This window comes from Boleophthalmus pectinirostris, unplaced genomic scaffold (genome assembly GCF_026225935.1).
Source record: "Boleophthalmus pectinirostris isolate CB_2022bp ecotype Guang Dong unplaced genomic scaffold, ASM2622593v1 HiC_scaffold_8, whole genome shotgun sequence".
Taxonomy (NCBI): domain Eukaryota; kingdom Metazoa; phylum Chordata; class Actinopteri; order Gobiiformes; family Gobiidae; genus Boleophthalmus; species Boleophthalmus pectinirostris.
The window spans coordinates 1,828,375-1,845,098 of record NW_026571515.1 but is presented as its reverse complement, the minus strand read 5'-3'; the positions used below and the strand labels follow the sequence as shown (position 1 = coordinate 1,845,098).

General features: G+C 35.9%; 1 protein-coding gene across 7 annotated transcripts in view; it reads left to right on the top strand.

Annotated features, from left to right (window-relative positions):
* stk38a (serine/threonine kinase 38a) overlaps nt 1-16,724 on the top strand; it is a 37,828-nt gene that overhangs the window by 2,037 nt on the left and 19,067 nt on the right. For 5 of the 7 annotated variants that reach the window (XM_055165632.1, XM_055165633.1, XM_055165634.1 and 2 more), the window contains exons 2-4: nt 7,748-7,885; nt 11,333-11,384; nt 13,281-13,406. In XM_055165632.1, the coding sequence (XP_055021607.1) occupies nt 7,755-7,885; nt 11,333-11,384; nt 13,281-13,406 (309 nt within the window). In that variant the 5' untranslated portion in view covers nt 7,748-7,754. The remainder of the gene's footprint in view (nt 1-7,747; nt 7,886-11,332; nt 11,385-13,280; nt 13,407-16,724) is intronic. The other 2 variants (XM_055165636.1, XM_055165637.1) reach the window with 1 other exon arrangement.

The window sequence follows — 16,724 nt, the reverse complement described above, 5'->3', positions numbered from 1 at the left end:
TAAATAAATTCAACTTTACGACATATAAACATAACGACTCTAGATCCACATCAGCTGTTTGACATTATAATGTGTTTAATTCAGTTTTGTTCAAATCTCACAGAAACAAAAGTTAAAACCACATCACTAATTTACATAAACTAAGTGAAGATAAAACTCCAGCTCTTGTGTCGCTGATGTGGTTCAACTTGTGTTGGATTAAAAGACATGACTCAGGTGAATACAGGTCAGTGTGACCAGATTTGTGTTTGTCAAAACACCGTCTTACTTGCAAATAGTGAAATTTATTAGGACAAACCATGCAACATTTCAGCACTAGGCTCAGGTGGCCGTCTTAAATAGGATGTGGCAAGCACCCAAGGGTGACGGGTTGTAAAGAAACAGTGCACCCAAAACCACCATAATTCAAAAAACAAAGACAATCAACATATAGTGTAATAATAATAAAAATAATAATAATGAAATACTAATCATCATACAACAATCATAGAATAATAATAGAAAAGTAAGAAGAATATCTGGATACATATAGACATAGTATATTTTAACCCAACTATAAAATAATCTATATGTATACAATGAATCTTAAGATGTTTTTTTTTTGGTATTTTTATCATTATCATTATTTGTATTATTATTATTATTTTATTAAATTTTTTTTATTTTTTTTATTTACTTATTTATGTATTTTATTTATTTTTATTATAATTATTATTATTATTATTTTTTTTGTATGCGTGTTTAGTTAAGTCTGTCTTATTGTGGATGTGCTGGGTATCCAATCCCTTAAATTTGACAAATTATAAATAAAAATAAATAAATAAAATAAAAAAAGATGTAGAAGAAAGATCCTCCACTCTTTGTGAGCAAACAGTCTCCATGTTCTTGAGCTGCTCCGTCTCCTCACCCGTCTCCAGTCATCGATGTGCGAGGCGAACATTCTTTCACGAGTTTTACGGAACAACAGCATCAACAGCGAGATCAGGGTGAACATTAACTCCTTGTTCTTCTTCTGTTTTAAAGCCAAAACAGTAAAGTGTATTTTACCTTGTTGAAGAAATATCAGTCGAAATATCAATATATCGTATCGTTTTAATGTGATGATGCAGTATCGATATCGTGAGCTGCTGTATCGAGTATTTTTTGGTTTATTTTATTAAATCATTTAGTTCCAGCTCCGGTTTTGTTGTTTGTTCAGAGGAAGGAAACTTGTTTATGCGACACATTTGACATTTTCGCTGTTCTGATTATTTTAAGGTTTGTGTTTCATATTCACTTTGCACAGGAAGTGATTTAACAAAGACTTTTAGTATCACGCACAAGTTATAGGGATTTAAAAATAACCAAAATATTGTGAAGTCTCACAGTAATATCGTGGACCGTCACAATAAACTGCTTTACTTAAATTCATGGTTTTATAGAAGCAAGTTTATGACCAAGGGGAACTACATTTCCCACGATTCATTTCAGCGCAGACAACATGAAAAAATATGTTTTTACTTGAATTCTTGAGATTATGACGGAAATAATTTGCACCAAAATCTTGTCAAGGTATTTTAAAAGTAAATAAAGTGTCCTGTCCTCTTTAAAATATCACAATAAATATCGTACCGTGAGGTTTATATCGTTTTAATGATTTACCCATTATTTTTTATTGAACTGTATCAAATCGTTTTGAAAAATATCATATTGAATTAAAAGTTCACTGTATCGAGGTCTGTATCGTATCGGCAACTTCTTAACGATACCAGCCCTAATATTTACTTTGTTGACGTGTTTAGAAACATGTAAATAAGGTAAATACTTTTTACTAGAGCTGCTCCATTATTGAAAAAAATCTTTATCACGATTATTTTGGTCAATATTGAAATCACGAGTGTTCAGTCGATTATTTTTAGTTACGTGATGCATTTAATCAACAGTTCTCTCAAAAAAACCCAAAACATTTATTGATAATTTAGGCAAAACTTTCAAATTGAAAATAAATATAGTCTACAAATCTGAACCTTAGAGCAGTTTTGTGATGTATAAAACATAAAATGAATTAAATAAACTTTGAACATTAAATAAGACATAAGAAAAACATAAATACCTCCAAAATAAACTAAATGTCCAGCTCTTCTACAGTCTCTATTTAAAAATAAAATAAATATACTTATTTATATTTTTTTTAAAAAAGATCCTAAAATAAACTTTGTTAAGCTTCATTTAAACTCGATTAAATGAGTTTGGAGATCGTTTGTCACACAAATTGAAATCGCAATCGGAATTCAATTTATTGCACAGACTTACACTTTACTGTATTGTCTTAAAAAAAATAATAACACGAGAAGTTAAAGGACATGAGAAAAACAAATGAACATCTTTGGTTTGGTTAGTGTGACCAGATTTTCATTTAATCGTTTAATGTGATGATTCAGTATCGATATCATGGGCTGCTGTATCGATATATCACCAAAAGGATTTTTTTTTTGGTTTATTTTACAAAATTATTTAGTTCCAGCTACAGTTTTCTTGTTGGAAACTTGTTTATGCGACACATTTGACATTTTCACTGTTTTAATCCTTAAAATGTTTGTGTTTCATATGAACTTAGACTTGATTTGCGTCTCTGCTGGACAAAATGTAAAATATAGTTTTTATCTTGAAAACTACCAGATACAACAAGGTGGAACAGAGAGTTTGGGGTTTGCAGATGTAAACAGACTCATAATAAAAGAGTTACTCAAACTGTCTGAATCAAACAAAACACAAGTGCAGCTCTGTGTGTGACGACAGAACAACTTTAGAACATGAGATAAGACGAGATAAACATGGTCCTCAAATTCTTTTAAACAAATTCTTTTACGCAATGTTTTTTATACAAATTCTTTCATACAAATTCTTTTACGCAATGTTTTTTATACAAATTCTTTTATACAAATTCTTTTATACTAATTCTTTTATACAAATTCTTTTATACAATGTTTTTTATACAAATTCTTTTATACAAATTCTTTTATACGATGTTTTTTATACAAATTCTTTTATACAAATTCTTTTACGCAATGTTTTTTATACAAATTCTTTCATACGATGTTTTTTATACAAATTCTTTTATACAAATTCTTTTATACAAATTCTTTTATATGATGTTTTTTATACAAATTCTTTTATACAAATTCTTTTACGCAATGTTTTTTATACAAATTCTTTTATACGATGTTTTTTATACAAATTCTTTTATACAAATTCTTTTATACGATGTTTTTATACAAATTTTTTATACAAATTCTTTTACAATGTTTTTTATACAAATTCTTTTATACGATGTTTTATACAAATTCTTTTATTTTTATACAAATTCTTTTACAATGTTTTTTATACAAATTCTTTCATACGATGTTTTTTTATACAATTCTTTTATACAAATTCTTTTATACAAATTCTTTTATACGATGTTTTTTATACAAATTCTTTTACGCAATGTTTTTTATACAAATTCTTTTATACGATGTTTTTTATACAAATTCTTTTATACAAATTCTTTTATACGATGTTTTTTATACATATTGTTTTATAAGATTTTTTTTATACAAATTCTTTTATACAAATTCTTTTATACAAATTCTTTTATACAAATTTTTTTATACAAATTCTTTTATACGATGTTTTTTATACAAATTCTTTTATACAAATTCTTTTATACGATGTTTTTTATACATATGATTTTATAAGATTTTTTTTATACAAATTCTTTTATACAAATTCTTTTACGCAATGTTTTTTATACAAATTCTTTCATACAAATTCTTTTACGCAATGTTTTTTATACAAATTCTTTTTATACTAATTCTTTTATACAAATTCTTTTATATAATGTTTTTTATACAATTCTTTTATACAATTTCTTTTTATACGATGTTTTTTATACAAATTCTTTTATACAAATTCTTTTACGCAATGTTTTTATACAAATTCTTTCATACGATGTTTTTTATACAAATTCTTTTATACGATTTTTTATACAAATTTTTTATACAAATTCTTTTATACTTTTATACAAATTCTTTTATACAAATTCTTTTATACAAATTCTTTTATACAAATTATTTTATACGATGTTTTTTATACAAATTCTTTTATACAAATTTTTTATACGATGTTTTTATACAAATTTTTTATACAATTCTTTTACGCAATGTTTTTTATACAAATTCTTTCATACGATGTTTTTTATACAAATTCTTTTATACAAATTCTTTTATACAAATTCTTTTATACAAATTCTTTTATACGATGTTTTTTATACAAATTCTTTTATACAAATTCTTTTACGCAATGTTTTTTATACAAATTCTTTTATAAGATTTTTTTAATACAAATTCTTTTATACAAATTCTTTTATACAATGTTTTTTATACAAATTCTTTTATACAATGTTTTTTATACAAATTCTTTTATACAAATTCTTTTATACAAATTCTTTATACGATGTTTTTTATACAAATTCTTTTATACAAATTCTTTTATACGATGTTTTTTATACAAATTCTTTTATAAGATTTTTTTTATACAAATTCTTTATACAAATTCTTTTACGCAATTTTTATACAAATTCTTTTATACGATGTTTTTTATACAAATTCTTTTATACAATGTTTTTTATACAAATTCTTTTATACAATGTTTTTTATACAATTTCTTTTATATGATGTTTTTTTATACATATTCTTTTATACATATTCTTTTATACATATTCTTTTATACAGTGTTTTTTTATACAGATTCTTTTATACAAACTCTTTTATACGATGGGCTGGTGACTCTTTTGTGGACCTTGTGGGCTTGACTCCCGCCGTCTCGTCCCTGGACTTTCCTCCACTTCACCACAGTTAGTGGGAGTTTGAGCAGCTCCTCGGCCGCAGCCGCAGCGACTCTATTAGACTCAGTGTTGATTTGGAACCAGCAGTTATTTATCAAAATATTCACCTGCGCACATCGTTTAAAGGAGACCCAGTGGTTCATTGAAACCCAGCGATTATTATATTTTTTTTTTACAGTATGTCATTTTATGGATCTTCCCAAAGCGGCACATGTTTTTTCATTTTGTAATATCAATATAATCCTCATTTGAAAATCCTCACTGAAATCGTATTTTAAATCATTGTGTTTTGTTCCCCATGTCCTAGATCAGGAGAGGCAAACTCAAACTCACAGAGGCCACAATTAAAAACTGGGACGAAGTCATGGGTCAAACTAAATATTTATTGCAAAATTCCAACACCATCTGCATGTTTTCTTTCGAGATCTGTAATGTTAAACCTTTTCTTATTAATATAAATATTTAATAATAGTTTTGCTTAAACATTGAATCCAGAACAAACAGAAAATAAAATTAACATTTTAAATAAATCATGTCTCTATAGTCAAAGCCTGATCCTGTCAGATCTCAGGCTCAGCAGGTCCGGGTCTGGACTTGGACGGAGACTCTGGGTAAATCAGGAGCCACAGGAGGCACCATTGTGTCCTTAGGCAAGACACTTCACCCTCATTGCCTAGTCTGAAAGTGGTGTGTGTGTGTATATGATGGTTGTCGGAGGGACCGATGGTGCAGATTGGCAGCCTCACTTCCGTCAGTCTGCCCCAGGGCGGCTGTGGCTACAGTAGTAGTTTACACCACTGGGTCTGGAGTAAAAGAATAATTCTCTGTAAAGTGTCTTTTTCCAGAAAAGCGCTGTATAAACTGATGCATTATGAACTGTAGCCGGCGGCGGCTCTGATGCAGATTTGATTTGATCTCATGGGCCAAATATAATTATACTGGGGGCCAAATTTGGCCCCTGGGCCTGAGTTTGACATGTCTGTCCAAGAGCATCTGTAACTGTTGATTTGGGAAGAAATATGAAGAAATATGAATTATTTCCTCATCTGCCATGAACATCATTTATAAACAGCACAACACAAGAAACTTGGGAAGCCACAGAATCTGTTCAGAAAATTATTCTGAATGACTTTTAGGAAACTGTTAACGCTGTATTTCATTAAAATATGTCAGATAAAAAGATAAGGGAACTTTCTCCTGCTGTTCTGTCTCGTTCTGGATTTTGTGTCATACAGAGTTGATTCTAAACAGTTTTTCCAGAGTTAATTGTTAAATGTTTTTCAGAGTTGTGTCGGGTTGTTTGGGCGGTGGGATGAGTTCTCTTGTACAGTTGGTGTTTCTAAATCGGTTACAGTCAGTTCCTTCCCTTTTTCAGACAAAACCGCGGCTTTTATTTCATAAGAGTCGAGCAGAGGCAGAAGTTTGGAGAAGTGGACTGAGCCTTTGTGTTTGGGACCAGACTGGACCAGGACTAAGACTAGGACTAAACCAGGACCAAAAAAAGTATGTAGTATCAATTAAGACTAGGGATGGGCATGATTAATCGATTAATCGATAATTGATCATTAAGAATTTCATCGATTACGTTCATTTTAATGGACAAACTGAATGTATGTTTGTGTGTCGTGACCAAACAGGTGTGTACATGTGTCTCTGCATCAGAAGGAGCGAGACACAAACAGTGGGTCAGTCTGTAACGAACCGAAGCACAAATGTGGATTTAACCAGGATTTGTAGAAGAAATTCCACACTTTCCGTTGCGTTGGGACAAGTGTGAGTCCATGTGCACAGTGGATAAAGCAGCACATATGTTTCTGTGTCCAGTGGGAAAAAGTTTTTCCAGGTGAGAGTCGCTCAATGTGGATGACGAGGCCCCGCCCCCCTCCCCCCGTACGCTGTCCTGGTTTTGACAAACACAAATCTGGTCACACTGACCTGTATTCACCTGAGTCATGTCTTTTAATCTAACAGAAGTTGAACCACATCAGCGACACAAGAGCTGGAGTTTTATCTTCACTTAGTTTATGTAAATTAGTGATGTGGTTTTAAGTTTTGTTTCTGTGAGATTTGAACAAAACTGAATTAAACACATTATAATGTCAAACAGCTGATGTGGATCTAGAGTCGTTATGTTTATATGTCGTAAAGTTGAGTTTATTTATGCAGATTAGTGCAGATAGTCATAATAATGATGATCATTTTAATATAAAAACGTTAATGATTAATCGATAATCGATCGTTAATTCTCCCGACGATCGATTAAGAAAATTTCATCGAATGCCCGTCCCTAATTAAGACTGAAACAATAGTCCTAGCTTAGTCCTAGTTCAGTCCTGGTTAAGTGAGCCTGAAACAGGACTGAACCAGGACTGAACCAGGACTGAACCAGGACTGAACCAGGTCTAAACCAAGACTAAACAAGGATTAAGTGAGGCCTGAACCAGGACTGAACCAGGACTGAACCAGGACTGAACCAGGACTGAACCAGGACTGAACCAGGACTGAACCAGGACTGAACCAGGACTAAACTTTTAGTTTATTTCTCCTGAGGCTGAACTTTGTGCCAGTTTTTGTTTCTTTTGTTCTAAACATCTCCATAAACGTCAAACCCTGAGATGTGTTTGGTGAAAATATCGTATCGAGGGATTTATATATCGTTGTTTTTATTATCGATTATTATCTGATTTCTGATGTCGAGGAGAAAATTCAGTTTGTCGACTGAACAAAAGTTAGTTTGGTTGAAGACGTTTTGCAGCAGTCGACAAACTGAATTTTCTCCTCGCTGTGGATTCTACCTGGACGACGGAGGGATTCTTCACTGATTTCCGATACTTCTGCCCCCCCGCTGACCTCTGACCTCTGCCCCCCTCTGTGTGTTTTCAGATAAAGCATGGCAATGCCGGGCCAGAGCCCCTGCCCCCCCATGAGCAACCACACCAAGGAACGCGTCAACATGGCCAAAGTGACGCTGGAGAACTTCTACAGCAACCTCATCGCCCAACACGAGGAGCGAGAGATGAGGTAAGAGAGGAGAGAGGGATTATGGGAGATGTAGTCCAGACTCTTCAGTTTCAGTTCATGTGTGTGTGTGTGTGTGATTCCTCTGAGCTGCTCCTCGTCTCGTCTCTGTGAATCTGTCATGAAAACAAATAATGTGCGATGTTTTCAGAGATAAACGACAATAAACGATCAGATTATAACGACACGACCAGTCAAAGGTTGGACACACGCTGGACAGGCTTTATTTTTACTCACCTCTTTGTACATTTAAAGAAACCGAACACATCAAATATATGAAGCAACATTTATGGCTCTCACTTCAGATATCACTTCAGTTTTACCAATAAACATTTGGAAGAAGAAACCAAATGTGAAAGAACATTACAGGTTTAAATAATTAAAATGTCATTCAGTGAAACGGGTCACACGCAGAATCAGAGAGAACTTTTACGGAAACGATAAAAACTGACAAAATCACTTATTAAAAGTAATATTAAAATTAATTAAGTAAATGTTGTTAGTGGGATTTGGTTGAGTTTTTATCAGTTTCAAAAGAAAGACAACTTTCTTTTTATTTCAGTTGAACAGTCAGTCGGTAAAACTGTTTCTGTCATAAAGTGAAACATTTATATTTCTGTGAAACGCATCAGAAAAAGTTTGTTTTGACATTATTTTTTTTATTTTTTTTTTTACATAACTTAAATTTAAAGAGGGAAAGTGCAAACATGCTTAAGTTTTATCCAATTTTGAAGTGATTTACTCTTTATGGGGAATTTTTTTTTACTAGAGTTGAGAGTTTCGCATTTGGGCAAATTGTGAAATTGAAATGAAGCTTTTTTTTTGTTTTTTTTGTTTTCCTTTTATTTGTAGATTTCAGTTTGTGTTTTTCATCATTTTAAATATAAGTTATTTTAAATTAAATAAGTAATAAAATTTTAACAATATTTTGAAGACGTTTCTGGCTTTAAATGCAGAAAAATGTTTTTTTTTAATCAACGTTTTTTTCAAGGGGCAAATACGAAAATTATAAAATATATACATATATATTCTAGAATAAACCAGATTTGCACATTTTGCCCTTATATTTTCACTGGCCCATTTTTATGAAATGTAGAAACACAGAAAAAAAAAACCACTGAATGAGTGAGTCCAGACTTTACTGGTCGAGTGTCGTGTGTATAATGTGTCCGTAGTCTGTTGTCTAATCCCTGTGAACCATTTTAAAGTAAAAAGAATCATTAAAATGTCTGAGCTGGAATAAATAAATAACAGAATGAAATAATAATTATCTACAGAAGTGACTTACTCTCTGCTACAGCTCAAACCTTGTCATATTACAACAAAAATATCCAAAATCTCCAAACTTTCGCAAAGAAACTGTCCATGTTTCATATATTAAAGGATCAGTGAGTGTAGTGTTAGTGTGACAGGTCTGTGTGCGCGTCCTTCTCTTCTTCTCGTTTTTCTTTAGAGTTTTTCTGACCTGAGTTGATCTCTGCAGTCGTGGGTCTTTACTCTGGAGCTCTTTTAAATAAAGCTCGTCTCTGTGCTGTGACTCTGGCCTGGAGCCCGCTGGAACTGATCAAAAGACGAAACACCGCGGCGTCGGAGTTTAAATTCACCACACGCCGACGAGTCTGAAGCGTTTTCCCTCCAACGAAGAGGCGTTTGGTGTTTTTGTCTCTGCGGTGTGAACTCGGCTTCAGATCAGAACCACACACAGACTTTTCTCACTTTTCTCATTTGTTTGTTTGAGCTGTTTCTGCATCAGGCTCGAAGAAAAGTCTAAAAACTGAGCAGAGATCTCACAAACCGACACAGAAACCTAAACCGTCTCTCTGCCTCCTGCTCCTTCACTCTCCCGTTCACCTGACGCTGTGTGTGATTAAACCTGTCACAATAACATCTGACATAAATCTGACATCATTTTAAAAGCAGTTATCTTGAAAACCACCAAGTCTCGCTCAAGGACGACGAAGATGTTGCTCTGCCAGATCCTTTAGCCCTGAATAAGATCCTTCCTCTTTACATTTTTGGCACAAAGTCCAAAATTTCTTTGCCAGTTGGTGACGTTTTTCCAAATTTTGCATTGAAGCTGCACAGTTTTGGGTGAGTGTGTGCATCAGATTCCAAGACACAATATACAATTTTGATCGGTTCCTGTACATTCTGTAAAAATGCGAGGTTATTTCAACAAGAAGTGGCAAAAAAAAAAAAAAAAAAAACTGGCCTGTGAAATCTCAAATTTTTTATAATAGAGGTGTAACAATGACCGAAATATCGTGATATCGTATCGTTAGATCTCTCAATAATGTCGTGGACCATCACAATATATCGAATCACAAGTTTTTTTTTGCTTAAATTAAAAGTTATGATGCAGCAACAGCTAAAAAAACAGAGGGAACTACATAGACCATGATGCTTTGCTCTGTTTCAGTGCAGACGACAAGAAGAAATAACAATTCTAACACTTTAAACTCTTAGTCTTGTCAAGTAGCATATTGTTCACCTCCACAAAATATCGTGAAAATATCGTACGGTGAGGTTTGGATATCGTTACATCCCTAATAGACAATCAACACTAACATGGGAACTGAACACAAACCAGAATTATAGGCGAGTTTCATTGTTGACAAAAGCGCGTTGCATGCTGGGATTTATTTTGGTCGGCGGCAAGAAACACTAATTCAACATGACGGACGGAGCGAGAAAGCACGTAAAGGGTATTGATCCTGGTTATTTATCCAGTCTAACGGCAGACGACCCAAGACCATTTGACCAGAAATTGGTCATAAACATCGACGGACGACAAATCACCCTTTTCAACCCCGACAGAGTCTGGACCAAACCAAACTTCTGGTCAGAATCTCCAACTACCTGGACAAATATTCACTTGGGCGACATCCACAATGACTTGGTGGAAACTCCTGGGCCATTCACAGCAGAAAAGATGAAAACCTCCAAGAGTCTGGATGTGTTGTTGAACTTGTTGGAGTCCACGGTTTGTTAGGATCTTCTACGTTTGCTCTGCGGATGTTTGAAAGTCGTTTAATTCACCGTTAGTGGTTCTTTTCACTCAGAATACGAAAAAGACATTTTCCTTCTTCCGTGTTTCTATTTGTGCGTCCGATAATGCAGCAGGAATTTACCATTATCGGGGATAAATACGTGAGGTTACACACTGTGTTTGACGCTACCGTGTTTCTTGCCTCCGACCAAAATATTTCCCAGCAGCAACGCGGGCTTTTAATAACAATGACATCAGCTGAAACTCGCCTATAGCCCGAAACTATTCTAAATGTATAATATTTACCCCCAAAAATGACTTCCGATACAGTAATTTCGTGAATGGCTTATGTCCGATGCCCAGTTTAACGCCCTGTGTTTGTGTGTGTTTGTGTGTGTGTTTGTGTGTGTGTTTGTGTGTGTGTGTGTGTGTGTGTGTGTTTGTGTGTGTTTGTGTTGCAGGCAGCAGAAGTTGGAGAAGGTGATGGACCAGGAGGGACTGCCTGATGAAGAGGTCAGTGACAACTCTGACCTAGAACTGTGTAATCCTCAGAGGAGTGTGTGTGTGTGTTTCTGTGTGTGTGTGTGTGTTTCTGTGTGTGTGTGTGTGTTATTACTCTACAGTCTCCTGAACAGGGATTTGTGTCACTCTTAAATCTGCACACACACACACACACACACATCACAGAGACCTGCCTCTTGTGACGACAAAACACTCTTGTCTCTGACACTTGTAAAAAGCGTCTACTGCGAAACGTTTAAATTAGGGACGGGCATTTGATGAAATTTTCTTAATCGATCGTCGGAAGAATTAACGATCGATTATCGATTAATCATTAACGTTTTTATATTAAAATGATCATCATTATTATTATTACTATCTGCACTAATCTGCATCAATAAATTCAACTTTACGACATATAAACATAACGACTCTAGATCCACATCAGCTGTTTGACATTATAATGTGTTTAATTCAGTTTTGTTCAAATCTCACAGAAACAAAACTTAAAACCACATCACTAATTTACATAAACTAAGTGAAGATAAAACTCCAGCTCTTGTGTCGCTGATGTGGTTCAACTTGTGTTGGATTAAAAGACATGACTCAGGTGAATACAGGTCAGTGTGACCAGATTTGTGTTTGTCAAAACCAGGACAGCGTACGGGGGGAGGGGGGCGGGGCCTCGTCATCCACATTGAGCGACTCTCACCTGGAAAAACTTTTTCCCACTGGACACAGAAACATATGTGCTGCTTTATCCACTGTGCACATGGACTCACACTTGTCCCAACGCAACGGAAAGTGTGGAATTTCTTCTACAAATCCTGGTTAAATCCACATTTGTGCTTCGGTTCGTTACAGACTGACCCACTGTTTGTGTCTCGCTCCTTCTGATGCAGAGACACATGTACACACCTGTTTGGTCCCGACACACAAACATACATTCAGTTTGTCCATTAAAATGAACGTAATCGATGAAATTCTTAATGATTAATTATCGATTAATCAACTAATCATGCCCATCCCTAATTTAAATTGAACTAAACCAGTGGTGCCAAACTCATTTTGTTCCGGGGTCGTGTCCAACCGACTTTGATCCAAAGTGTCCGGATCAGAAAACTCATGTCATATAAACCCCAAAAATAACAATAAGTTCAAATATTTGTGCAGAGAAACACAAATCTACTACAGAAATCTTTTTGAATTGATGAACTCTTTCTTTTACAAAATATTATAATATTATGAACAACCTGAAACTTTACAGACAAGTTCATGTTAAAACTTTGTGTTGAAATTCTATTTTTCTTAAACAGGAATAAGTCCATTTTTGTTGTAAAATCCTGCACTCGGCTCCACTTTTCTCATGTTGGACATTTTTCTGATGAGGGTGTCACGGTCAACAGTCAAAACGATCGTCCTTTAAGAGCGTTTGGAAAGAGACAAGTCTTCATTTGTGCTGCTCTGGTGGGAGGGGCCACGTACAGAGACGCTGCTGTGATAAACACCACAGAAAATTAACACGATTTTAATACAAAATATAATTAAAATATTTGAGTAGAAAATCAGCCGAGGGCCACATTAAAGGTCTCGGAGGGCCGGATCTGGACCCCGGGCCGTATGTTTGACACCCCTGAACTAGGGCGTATTACACAAAGTTGATGTGTTTGAATAATTTAGTGATCTTTACTGGTCAAACCCTTTTGGTGTGTCGCTGTAACATGAGCAACACTCTAGAAACTCACAGTGAATAAATGTTTTCTGTGTATGTTTAATGTCACACCGTGGAACATTCCAGGGAAAGAAATAACATCTCCATGGAGACAAATACACCGGACACTCCACGAGACAAAGGTTCAAATAAATTCCCTTGTGTGTGACTCTAACCCGTGTGCGTGTGTGTGTTAGCAGAAACGAATGCGGCGCTCTCAGCACGCTCGCAAAGAGACCGAGTTCCTGCGTCTGAAGAGAACCCGCCTCGGCCTGGAGGACTTCGAGTCTCTCAAGGTCATCGGACGAGGAGCGTTTGGAGAGGTCAGAGCACTGGACAGTCCACGGCGAGGTTTAAGGAGACACTTTACAAACATTAAAACCAGAATAATGATTTGAAACAACTGAAAGTGCCCAGATTACACCATTTTCTGATGTTTTAATGTCGTTTCCTCATCACAAACCGACCTGGAGTTGTGTTTTGTTTCATTCACACATGTTTAACTACCACTTCATGACATCACAAGGTGGAAAAGAGTAGACCTGCTTATTATGGAATAAATTATTTTGGTCAATGTTGATATCACGATTATTCAAACGATAAATTTTTAGTTGCATGATGCTTTTATTCAGCATTTTTCTTTAAAAAAAAACAAAACACTTTGTTATTGATAATTTGTGCAAAACTTTCAAATAAATAAATATAAATTAAAAATAAATAAAAAGTAAAAAAAATAAAATCAGCTACAAATCTGAACCTTAGAGCAGTTTTGCGATGTTTAAAACATAAAATGAATAAAATAATAATAAAACTTTGAACATGAAATAAGGCAGTGTTGTGGAAAAGATTTATCTCTCTTGAAGATAAATAATGAATCCATTTGCGAAGCCCGATGAGTTTTTGGAATATAGACCGAGGTTTATTCTTGTTACAGCAGATATGGACAGAGCCTCGGCCTGTTTCGGCCAAAGCCCAACAGCCTCTCACCTTGTCTCTCCCCCCATCTCCCCCATGTCCCTCCAGAGCCTTTGAGCTCTGAGTATTTATACAGAAATACAAGTTACATACATGTCAATGCAGAGTGAGTTTGGTTTCAGAGGCTGGTGCTAAATGAACATACAGTTGATGATAACAAAAGGCTTCCTGAAGGCGGAGACAGTTGTGCCTGATGAACCTTTACACATGTTAAAGACTGTATAGAGGATTTTCCAAGGAAGGAGAAATCCAGCGACTGTTTGTCCTTTTTCAAATGTTGCGCATGTGTGAAACCACCCCCCCTCCCCTACAGCTCCTACGTAGAAACACCTCCTCTCTCCTCCTCTTTACACCAGAAACAGGTTTGTTTACAGCCGGTGCTGCACATGACTTGTAAACAACTAACTACAGTGTTGGTTAGACAAGACGGAGAAGTGAGGAGCGGGAGGAGCGGGTGTGCGGACATTTCGTTCGCGGACGAGAAGTGAGGAGCAGGAAGAAGAGCGGAGCAGGGAGCAGGGAGAGGAGAGAGAGAGAGAGAGAGAGGGGAGCGGGTGCGCGGAGATTTCGTGCCCGGAGAAGTGAGGAGCAGGGAGAAGAGTGGATCGGGCAGTGGGGACAGGAGCAGGAAAGGGGAGCAGAGAAGGTGCGCGGAGATTCAGTGTGAATGAACTAACTACAACACGCAGCAGCAAGCGGACTCTTTCTTTGCCTTGAAAATGACGTTTTCAGACATAGGATATCGCTTTCGTGTCCTGAAAAACATTTGTCTCGCTCTTGGAAATAAAGTACGTTTTCATAATCAGCAGAAGTTTCCTGTCCAGGAGTAATTTGTGGACCAGTGGTTCAGTCTTTAGACCCTTCGTCTGCTTCAGTCGCGCCATCGCTGGAATGAATCTACAAGAATCACCTTAGTTTGGCTTTGCTGCTTTTCCCCTTGTTTTCTTCTTTCACCTCAAAAACGGACTTTCTTTTGCGGCGAACTGCTCCTGGATTCTTGTCGCCATCGCAACAAACTTTGTGCGAACTGCGAGGAAGATATAGGTCAAAAAAGCCGCTAAGAACTGTTGCGTTGGTGGAGTAAACAGCGTCTGTGGACTGTGTGACAGGCGTATGTAAACCACGTACCGGCGGCGCAGGCAAGTCAGTTACACTAGAAACGTAGGGAGTTTGATTGACAGCCTGTCAGCTCACAGATAACGAGGCAGTGTCGTTATCTATTGGCAAATGTTTAGCCCCACCATGTCCAGAGTTGATGAACTTTTATTCTCTTTTTTTTGGTCATCATAATTACAAGGCGACTGCATCTATAATCTATCACTGAATTTGAAACAAAAAAAAAATCCTCCATACAACCTTTAATGACTGGTCTGGGTTTCAGGTAGAAATCACATTAATTTACACAAGACAGATTGAGAGAAATCTTTCCACAATCTAAATTTCTATCACACATTCTCCCTTTTGATTATTCATTAATCATACTTCATAAACAGTCATTGTCACACACACAATATGTGGAAAGACATTGTGGATTTAAAACAGTCCATGGAGTTAAAGTGAGTTCCATTAGTTGGAGGCAAATTCAACCGTTCACTTTTACGGAGGATTGTTTTATTCAGTTTGTCCATTTCCAATATGATTTGTAGTCACAAGTAGAATATTGCCTGTCCTCTGTCCCTTTGTCCTCTGTCCCTTTGTCCTCCCTTTGACCACACATGGCTTTAGTCTCCCCACGCAGCTTGGCCTCTCTCTGAGCCACAGCTCGTCTCTGCAGTCATCCTTTGGCCCATGTGTCCATCTTCAGGGCTGTGGTTGAGCACGAGAGGAACAAGTTTTGAAAAGTTGTGGATGGCTGAACTTTTGTGAAGTTTTTCTCCAGTGACAGTTGTAAAGCAGAAGGATGGTTAAATGATGCAGGTCTTATTCTGCCCAGGAGACGACCATGTGTTCAGGAAGGTGCTTTCGATTTGGTCCTGGTGGAACGTTATCTCCTGGTTCAGACCGTTCACGGTGGTTGTCTTTGTCAGGTCACAGGTCTTGTAGTTGATCTAAAACAAATTCCACAACAGCAGCAAAACATAAATGTACCAAAATAAACTCTCTATCCAGCTCTTCTCCAATCTCTATATTTGAAAATAAAATAAATATATTTATTTATATATAAAAAAAAAATCACAAAATAAACTTTGTTAAGCTTTAGGTTGACTCACGCTTGGAGTTTAGAACCGTGCCGATTATTGTGGGTTCTATGATCCACACTCAGACCTGCAGAACTGAACTGAGCCATTTGTTTACATGTGGGGCAGAGTGAACGCGTTAGAGGAAAAAATAAGTCCAGCGGCAGAAATATTGATTAAACAGTGAGACAGACGTGACTCCTCCTGCGACACTCTCCTCTGTGAGTTTGTGGAGATCATCAGAACCGTCGCTCCACGTTACTCAGAGCATACGGCACCAGGAGTAGGAGTTTGCAAACATATTAAAATAGCAAAATAGCGATATATTGCATAGTTTAAAGCAGAGGTGTTCACACTTTTTCATCATGTGACCTACTTACAAAATGACCAAGTCAAAAAGATCTACCTAATACAAAGTCAAACAAACTGCACTGAAACACTCTGTGGCCCTTTTCTGGACCCTCCCCCACAGTTTGAACCTCTTCTTTA